The 10022-nt window shown below is 37.0% G+C and overlaps 2 protein-coding genes across 5 annotated transcripts; one reads left to right on the top strand and one right to left on the bottom strand.

Annotated features, from left to right (window-relative positions):
- Positions 1-353: 353 nt before the first annotated feature.
- LOC137949580 (probable CCR4-associated factor 1 homolog 11) lies at positions 354-1025 on the top strand. The gene has a single exon (XM_068795666.1). The coding sequence runs from the start codon at positions 354-356 to the stop codon at positions 1023-1025; it is 672 nt and encodes a 223-aa protein (XP_068651767.1).
- A 604-nt stretch (positions 1026-1629) lies between these two features.
- LOC137953415 (pentatricopeptide repeat-containing protein At2g16880) lies at positions 1630-8295 on the bottom strand. Of its 4 annotated transcripts, none has more exons than XM_068800840.1 (6): positions 8159-8295; positions 4486-6931; positions 3618-3666; positions 3378-3467; positions 2776-2892; positions 1630-2658 (listed from the first exon to the last, which is right to left on the bottom strand). In XM_068800840.1, the coding sequence occupies exon 2, from the start codon at positions 6897-6899 to the stop codon at positions 4548-4550; it is 2352 nt and encodes a 783-aa protein (XP_068656941.1). In that variant the 5' UTR covers positions 6900-6931; positions 8159-8295; the 3' UTR covers positions 1630-2658; positions 2776-2892; positions 3378-3467; positions 3618-3666; positions 4486-4547. The 4 variants fall into 4 exon arrangements, with proteins under 4 accessions (XP_068656941.1, XP_068656924.1, XP_068656932.1 ...); XM_068800823.1 differs by lacking the exon at positions 3378-3467 and having other exon boundaries at positions 1630-2338; positions 2456-2658; XM_068800831.1 differs by lacking the exon at positions 3378-3467 and having other exon boundaries at positions 2756-2892.
- Positions 8296-10022: the final 1727 nt, after the last annotated feature.

Raw genomic sequence — 10022 nt, 5'->3', positions numbered from 1 at the left:
GTCGCCTTCATAAGGGTAGGAAAGGGTAGCCATGACGAAGAATGAAGTCAGAAGCGGGCATGCCCCAAGGATAGAAAGAAGGGACGCCGATCGACCTAGAAATCCAAATCAGAATCAGAGTCTGTTAAAAGTGAAAACGCGTCAACCACCTTAGACACGAATTCAAATTAGACTAAAGTTTCCTAAAACGAAGTAACTGAACTTCCTAGATTCAATCTGATTCTAAGTTAAACGCCGCTATTTAAGTCCCGTCTCTTACTTGAAGAGAGCACAGTCGCAGAGACACTCCAGTTTTTCTTTTCAACTCTCTTCGCTCCACGGCCTTTCCCTTCTCTGCTTACTCATCTCCCGCAATGGCGTTCCCCCGCAAGAAGCCAGTGATCTTGATCCGGTGGGTGTGGGCTCAAAATGTTGTCTTCGAATTTGAGCTGATCAAGTCTTTGCTTCCTCGCTTCGAATACGTGACCATGGACACCGAGTTCCCTGGGTTGGTTTTTCAGTCACCCTCTGTTCGTGAAAGAAACCAGCCACTAGCCCGGTACAAGGTCCTCAAGTTGAATGTAGACGCTTTGAAGCTCATTCAGCTCGGACTCATCCTCTGTGATGCCGACGGAAACCTACCTCATCTGGGCACCAACTGCCGTTACGTCTGGGAGTTCAACTTCTCCGACTTTGACGTCTCCAGCAATCTCCATGACCCCAGCGCCATCTCAATGCTGAAAGAGAAGGGAATCGATTTCGAGCGGAACAAGAGGGAGGGGATTTCTTCCCTCTTGTTCGGTCAGTTGATGTTCTCCTCAGGCCTTGTCGGTAACAGACGCATGCATTGGGTCAATTTCCACAGCTCCTACGACTTTGGATTTCTCGTCAAGATTTTGACTCACGCCAGATTACCCGACGACTTGAGCAACTTCGTGGGATTGGTGACTGCTCTCTTTGGAACGTCCGAGTTCGACGAGAAGTACATCAGAGGGAGTAGAGAAATGAGAAGAGATTTTAGTGAAATGCAGCGAGCAAATATATGAATGAAACAAGGTTTTTCAGTTGATTTATGGCTTTGTAAAGGTTTTTGTGTTTGGTGTTTGTATTCAATTTCAGTATGTAATCTCGTATACTGCCTCTGGCCTCTTTAATGTCTTTGTTGAAATATGAAACAAAAAAGAACAAATGGCATTGGTGACCAATACATTTTTCTTATCTTACCGTCGTGTTGGGTTTTCTAAGTCTGGCAACTAACCCCCTTTTGCACTGTCTGCTTTGTTTTACCAAATAGTGATAAGTTAGTAGGTTTTTATAACACACTTTGAGGCTTTGACATTATCCAAATTGCTAATGAGTAGGGAAAAAAATGGAATCTTAAAATGTTAACTAAGAATAGGCATCACTGATTATTAACAGCATACATTGTATATTGTACTTATTTTTTAAGTTAGTATGGTTATTCTTGTATTAAGATGTTACATGGTTTTGTGATAAACTTTGATCAACAAAGCAGATCTATCAACAATGAGGCTCACATTGGGCCTGTTATTGCACTCTAAAAGCAAAAGTGAATTCACTTCCACTAAACAAAACGCATCAGTATACATTTTCATGGGCGGATAAAAATAAATTATTTAAATACTCCACTTTCACCCGTTCATAAGAGAAATAAGTGAAATTAAAATCCCTCTTCCGACCTTGTGAAATCCTTTGTCAGTTATTAGTCCAACTCCCATTTTTTATTTAATGGCAAGATCAAATTCAAGAAAGGAAGAAGTTATACAAGGCAGCTCCTTCAAACTATGGAGGGCGTAAGCTAACATGCCAAAAAAATACAAAGCTACCCAACAGAACAATCAAACCCAGAAAACCATACATCAGTATGCCACCCAGATAATAAATCTCATGTTTGCTCCTCAGCCATCCAAGTAACTCCACTTCTCTCATGGAGACGCTATCATTAGCAAGCAGATATCTACCTCTCTGTGAGTGCATCTAAGGGTGCGACCATAGGTATATAGAGGCGTTGAGCAATATCTAGAACTCCTTCCATCTAGGTAGTAACTTCCGAGACATATTTTGAACTAACTTTGAATCTCCCTCCAAATATGGGGGAGTACTGAGAGGCCAATCGCTATGCACATTGCATGAAGCAAGGCACAGGCTTATGCTGTTAAAGCATCCAAGTTATCAAGAGCCTCATCTACTTAACAATTCCTATCAAAAATTTTGAATATACCTCCAAACCCCAATGGAACAAGGCATAACTTGTTGCTGCAATCAAAATTCAGCTTCATGGCGCTAGGTATGCTGCTCTTCAGAGTGCTCCCACTCATCAACCACTAAAATGGACCAACTTCACAGTTCACAAGTGGAAAGCAGATTGGTCAGAAATTTGCAGGACCTCATACTCAAACAATGCCCAAACTCATCTTTCTAATAAACAAATTACCATCAAGCAAAACTTAACTACCTCAAACACTCATGGTGAAGACGGATTCAAAGCTAATACATAAAGCTTTCATTCTCCTGGGGCATCAAATAATTTTTCTTTTCAGGGATTTTTTATGCAGATTTGGTAGGTATAACCAAAGACAGGAGGATCCATTCCATCCGGTTTGCATTTCTTCTCTAGACTTTCCTGTGCATTGCAGAAACAGACTGGGAGCTGTATACCTGAATTATAACAAGAAACCACATATGTAACCACAACTATTTATAAATCCAAAGCATATCAAAATCCACTTTCGTGAGAGAGAAGAGTAGAGAAGACCAAAGTGTCTTCATTGCTACCATAAGAGGATTGATGCTTCAACCAAAAGTTTGACCACGACACAATTGAAAACTTTGTTGGAAAGGCTTCATATCCATAGACTTTCAATTGAGCTGGAGTGAAAGCGTGAATCATCCCTGTCAGGCATATATTTAAATCATTAAAAATTTGGGATACTACAAGGTTAAATGAGATTAAAACAATGTAGCATTAACTACAACGTCCATATATCATATGGCATAAATTAAAAGCATTAAAGATGAATTTGTATTCTCAAAAATCCTTATTACAAACCACACTGAGCTTCTTTAAATTTTTTGAATTTTCAGCATTAACCTACTTCAGATTTTTATTTAAGTTGCCGACATTGGATTGATCTTATAGGGTACTTCAGGAACACATCTGTGGCCCTTGGAGAGGAATCCCCTGTTGGCACCGAATTGCAATTTCAAGCAGACACCTATCTTCAATAGGTGAACAACTCTTTTTACCCATATAAGCAGTTATTTTGATGAGGAATGTTAACTTGAGTTATTTGGTTACATTGCAGTCAATTTCAGTAAAATAAGAAGTCCATAATACATGCCTACCATGTAAATCAAAAAAATAGGAGGAATATTACTTTCTGAAATGGTTGTATGCAATCTTACACCCAGAATGTCACGTGGCCTCACACCAGAATGTTACCTGGCCTTACTTGTGTATCAATCACCTTTGGTAATGCAAGCAGCAGAACAAAGTATAAAAGAAGATGAAATACACTATGATGGTCAATAAATTAAGCAATTAAAAAACTCTAACATAGTAAAAAAAATGATAAACTACTGCTAAAAAATGGTAATAAACTTCCACAAATGCAAACCTGTGTGAAAAGATGGATCTCCAATTCCTCTAGAGTTCACCGAAATAATCTGCACAAAAGGATAATGTTGTTAAGTTGGTCTATTCAATTAGCATAAATGAACCATCTCATCTCCTCTCAAGGGAACAAGAAAAATTATACTAACAAAACTAAATATACCATTTAAAAAAGACTAAATGAAAAACCAACAATGATTATTTTTCATTTCACACCAAAACACAAACCAAGATTCAGGTCACTAAGTTATCCACAGTTTGCTGCTTTTACCTACAATTAATCAAAACTAGGTTTTATCATGATTATGCTTACTGACACGACAGTAGTTGAGGAGTACAAAGAATAATCCTCCCTGTCAGACTCAAGATATATCTTACTTTTTGACAGTTTAGAATTCTCACATTCTCAAACTAACTTAGTCAAGTATAACAAAAAGAAAATAGAAGACACATCAACTTTTCTTTTTACATGTACTAACATCACTAAAATAGAAATCCAGGCAAAAAGAAAGAGGTTTTCTTGTTTATTTTGTCAATGCCTAAAATTGTCATCCAAGACCTTCCTGAAATTTGATTGTATATTAAAAAAATAAAATAAAAATCCTATTGGTAAACAATATAACACATGAATCACAAATTACAGAAACAACTATCCCCTTCCAGTGAAATTCCACACATACCACCCAATTGCAAGTGGTGAGTGCATCTACCACACAGAATGCAACACAGGATAGTTCAAGGAAAAATCACATGATTAAGAATTGCTCTAAAACGATATAATACATTTTTTTTCTTGACAAGTGCCAAAAAAACACAACATACTCAACTTGAAGAAAGAGAAACTTTTTTTTAGAAAGTTGACAATTACTTACCAGAAATTGTGGCCTCCTTGATACCTTGGCGCTTCCATCATACAACTACTCACACACAAATTCTACATAACAGTTTTTGAAATGCCTTTTCGCCTCTTAATGAGCCCTTCCATTAAGGTGACATATGTAGAATTCTTTATGACATTACCATTTTGCACCATTTCATCCAAAACATACCTTGCTTCTTTGAACTTCCCAGCACTACATAGCTCATCAACTTGCTTAGTGTAATCATCTGAAATGGATTCCAAATTTTCTCTATCGCTCACTTCATTGTATTCCAACTGGACCCCTTGTAAAGCTTCACTAGAAACCAATTCATGGTTTTCTATTTGTCCCTTCACGACTCTTTCAGGTGTAGCAAAATTAAACTTGTCCGGGAATTTTCCACTTTCAAGCATCTTTGAATAGAATTTCTCAGCTTCCTCTGTTCTAGCTGTCTCAGTCAGAGCACACAATATAGTATTATAGGTGAAGTGATCTGGTCCAAGATTCTTGTTTTCCATTTCAGCAACGAGCTCTAATGCAGCATCAATCTTCCCTTCTTTGCATAAACCTGTTATCAAAGTATTGAAGGTAATTGCATCAACAATTTTCCCCTTTGAAACCCACATATGAAACAGCCTAAGAGCCTTATCAACCATCTTTACATTACAAAGCCCTCGAATCAAAATATTACAAGTTACAACATCTGGTTTGAATGAATTCTCAACCATCTTATTATGGAACTGGAATGCTTTCTCCATATCCCCCTCCCTACAATAGCCATGAATAAGAACATTGTAGGTTATCTCATCTGGAACCATTCCACTTCCCAAAAGTTCATTTAACTTCTCTACTGCTGCTTCAGTCATGTATGCACCACAAAGCCCACTTATTACTGAATTGTATGTGACAACACTTGGAACAATCTGGTTCTTCTTCATTTCATCCCAAAGCTTCATAGCAGCATCCACATTTTCTTCCTTGAAATAGCCTGTTATTAGTGTTCCATAACTTACTTCATCTGGTGTGTAGCCTTTCTTTGTGGCTCTTTTTAATAACTCATGTGCATCTTCAAGCCTTTTCTCCTTGCAAAGACTGTGCAGAAACACATTAAGTGTGAAAGTATCCATCTTTACTCCTCTTTGAAGCATCTCATCCATTAATTTATATGCCTGAGCCATATCCCCTGCTTTACAATACCCATTTATCAAAGTATTGTAAGTAACACAATCAGGTAGCACCCCATCAGCCTCCATTTTTTTCAAATACCCATTGGCCTCCGGCAGCTTCCCTTCTTTACACAACCCTTTAACCATTGTATTATGTGTAACAGCATTTGGTCTGACACCCTTATCCGTCATTTCGTTCAAAACTCTAAATGCCTCGGAACCATTGTTATGTTCAAAATATCCATTAATCAAGGTATTATACGTTACAACATCAGGTTCGACCTTCAGCCTTTCCATCTCATCCATCAACCGCAAAGCCTCATCCAGCCGACCTTCCTTACATAAGCCACTGATCAACATATTATATGTCCAAATGTCAGGCAATATTTTTCTGAGTGTCATTAACTCGATTGTCTTTGCAGCCTGCTTTAACCAACCCAATCTGCAATATCCAGATACCAAAGTGTTGAAAGTGTTCCTATTGGGCAACAGCCCCTGATTTTTCATATCAAGAAGCAGTTCTCGTGCATCAGCTAGTAGCCCTTTTCTGCAGAATCCATCAAGAAGGGTATTGTAGGTGATCATATCAGGGTGGCATTTGAACGGCTCTTGTTGCATTGAACGGAAGAGATTCATGGCATCAGAGAATTTTGATTTAGAGCAAAACCCATAAATAAGGGTGTTGAATGTGCTGGTGTTTGGGGCAATGCCAAGTTTTCCCATGTCACGAAAGAGTTCCTCGGAAAGAGGTATAGAAGATGGGGAAGGAGATCGCACAAGGGAACTAATGAGGAAATTCATAGTGAGAACTGAGGGGCGTAGGCGGCGGCGTTTCATGGATTTGAAGATTTGGACGGCAAGGTGGGGCCGGTGGGCCCTAACATAGGCAACAATGGAGTTGTTGAGGAGGGACTTGGAAGCGGGTGGGAAATTGGAAGGAGGATGAGAAAGATAGTGAACAAGGGAATGTGTTCGGTCAACTGCAATGAAGGGCATGATATTGAAGGGAGACTGGGAGAAGGTGGGAAAATGTTCCCTGCAAAAGTTGAAAAATGGAATTAGATGGGCCTCAGTTTTGGTCAATTTGAGGGAAGAAAGGATTGAAGGAATGAGAGATAGGGAAATATAAGGAATAAAAGGAGTGAGAAGGGAGTTGAGAGTCTTAGGCTTTTGAGCTTGAGAGGAAATCAGTATTGAAGTAATTTTTTGGATAAGCTGGGTCTGATCAACTTTTGGAGATGAAGTTGGTGGCAATTCCATTCCAAAGAGAAAAAAAAAAAGGCAGATATCACCTGTACCAAAGCATAATTTACGAATTAATCACTTGAGAAGAAATATAAAAGTGGAATGAAAGTGTATACTTCCTATTGGAAATCAGACTTGATCACAAAATATGAAAACCACATAATATAAAAAATGATAACATAGAGATAATTTCAAAAACTAGTCCTAATACTCTCAGTGCCAATAATTCTCGCAACACTAGATCTTACATCAACATAAATAGTTGCATCAAACATTATGTACCTTAACTACAATCACACTGTTCGCCTCAGTCATAAACTGAAGGATAGTTCAGGCCCAAATTAGAGAAAATATGAGATAAAAAAGTTTTATGTGTCAACTTTAATTCTTCAAGCTTTCATATGCTGCAATCATGTCCTCTCTTATCCAAGAAATAATTTACAATTAGTACGGCAATGAAGTTCATTAGAAAGCTCAAAGAAAACAAATACAATTAAACATGGTAGATCAGAATGGGCTATCTGTATCTTCATACTCACTAATAATTCCAAGATAAGAGTTTTGTTATAATTATCATACCCGACTGATAATTTGGACAAGATTTTTTCTATAGAATGATGTTATCACTGAGTTGCATCAAGAAAACTTGATAAAGAGAGAACAAAAAAGTTTTTTTTTCTATACAATGACAATTTATCAAAAAAAGGGAAAAGAGTAAAAATGGATCACAAGGTCCACAAAGCACAATACAAAATATATCAGTAGTGGAGGGCATCTGCCACACCAAGCTGTTGCTGGAACTCCACCAGCCATATCACTCACACAACTGGCACTCCTTGGGACATGTACAGTCCACAACTCATCATAAGATGAAGATATCCACAATCTCATCATAAGATTGAAGATGTCATTTGTTTGATTAGGATATCCTCAATCTCATCATAGGGAGATTATTTTCATTATACTAACTGAAAGATTTCAAATTTCGACTTCCCTAACCTCTGACTACCCCGTAAATTTAGAATCCCTTATTAATAAAGACTTAGCCGAAAGGTTTTTTTTTTTTTTTTTTTTTTTTTGGTAAAAGAAGAACATAACCTGCACCATTAAAATTTAACAACTCAAAATCGTATCTTTCTACTGTATTGAGCAATAACATCTCAGTCAATAATCCCACCTAAATCAGAAAAGAGGAAGGTAGAGAACCGAAAGAGGAGAACACAAAAAGAGAATAAATGAAGAGAATGTTAGGGGAGACTCATGAACGAACTTACCTCCCTACTCCTCTTCCTTCTCGATACTTCTCCGCTGTCAATTCTTCTTCTTCTTCTTCTCTTCCTCTTTAGCTGAGCTCTCTCCCTTCGTCTCTTTTCCTTTGGTCACTAGGGTATCTCAAAGGCTTCCATACTCATCTCCCCCTTTCTTTTTAATCACCAAACCACCCCCGTATTCCTCTTATAATACAAAAAACCCCTAATATTTTCTATTTTCTATTTTCTATTTAGTCCTTAAATTTAATTATTTATTTATTACTGCCCTTCTATTTAAGATTCTTTAACAAGATGTAATAATATCTTTAAAGTACACTTGGAATTCTGATTCCCCAACCCTCCTCACCTTCGCAAGCGTTAGTAATGGCAACTCTGAAGTCACTTTCACTCGCTCACTCAGACACTCTCTTCATCCCTCCTCTCTCTACACTCTTTGCATTCCTCTCTCTCAACATTATGCTCTCTACTTCCCAACTCGTGTTTCTCTCGACATTACGCGCCATGTGTTTTCTCTCAACCCTCGTCTCTCTCGACACTCTTCTCACTGACAGCTGCTTGATTCCTCTCACCGTCTCGTTTGTGATACTTCCCTCTCGCCCTGCCTTGCCCTCTCTTCCTCTTCTTCAATTTCTCCTTTTTGGTTTCAATTTTCTTCTCGCGTTCTCTGTTTTCCATAACCACCTTCTTTCGGCTCCTCTCTCTCTTCGATTTCCCTCTTTCGCATTTTCTCGACTTGTCTGTCTCTCACCACCCCTTATCTTTCGCATTGTAAAATCAAAATTTAGATAATGTAGATATTTATTTATAAGTTATAAAATAACCATAATATTGTTTAGGTATTTGATTTTTTGTTTGTTATAATTAATTAAGTTAATAATTTTATTTTACTTTATAATTATTTTATTATTTTATAGTACACTAAAATCTATCTTATGTTATTAATAAAAGATTATATTTTTTTTTTATTATTTTTAATATTATATTAAATTACTAATCTAAAAATGATAATTAAGATACCGTTAAAGTAAAACATTATAAAAGTAAACATTTTGTTTAAGTATCCTATATTATATAATTAATTAGGTCAATAATTTAATTTAAACAGTAATTATTATATTAATTTATAGTAAACTAAAATCTATATTAATTTATTAATAAAATACCTTATTCAACTATTTAATGTATTAATATATTTTAATATTATATTAAATTACTATTTTAAGAGTAGTAATAAAGATATTATAAAAGTCAAAATTCGATTAAGTATCTCTATATTATAAAAGTAATCATATTTGTATAGTTATATTATAAAAACTAACAAAAAAAATATTTTTTACTGCACCGAACATACTAACACAAAAAAATAATTCACTTTTACCGTATAAGTACAATAACCCCCCCTTGATCGGATATCACCTCTTGCGGTTTGATGAAGGATGCGATGGGCTGATGTGGTGCATTGTGTTTCTTACCCTGGTTTCATAATGGTTTAGGGACACGAGTGTCACATACTTTCCTCTCACTCCATTAGAGGTGATTCCAACTACAACTACTTCAAGAAGGTAGTCTTTTCACAGGATTAAGAGCACAGCAGGAGCATTCAGCTTCCGGAGGCTGATTCGGTTTCAAAGACAATTCAAAGTCTACGGGAAGGCAACCCTCCCTTTGAAGCCTCGCTAACTCGGTTTCAAAGATTCAAAGTCTACTGGAAGGCAACCTATGAAGTCATGTCAACTCTCGTGCTCAATTTGCTACTGGCGGCTGTTGCATTTCGTTTAGGCAGGTCAACCTCCGGACAGTTGACAAAATCTAAGGCATGTATTAGCCACTGGATTCGTCAAATCAATTGCGCACCATCAATTTGACC

Source organism: Aristolochia californica, unplaced genomic scaffold, assembly GCF_029961685.1.
Source record: "Aristolochia californica isolate CCGP_79_NKW_82.1479 unplaced genomic scaffold, dmAriCali1.0.hap1 SCAF_1, whole genome shotgun sequence".
Lineage (NCBI taxonomy): Eukaryota > Viridiplantae > Streptophyta > Magnoliopsida > Piperales > Aristolochiaceae > Aristolochia > Aristolochia californica.
The sequence above is the reverse complement of the archived record's forward strand: the minus strand, read 5'-3'. Positions and strand labels throughout refer to the sequence as shown.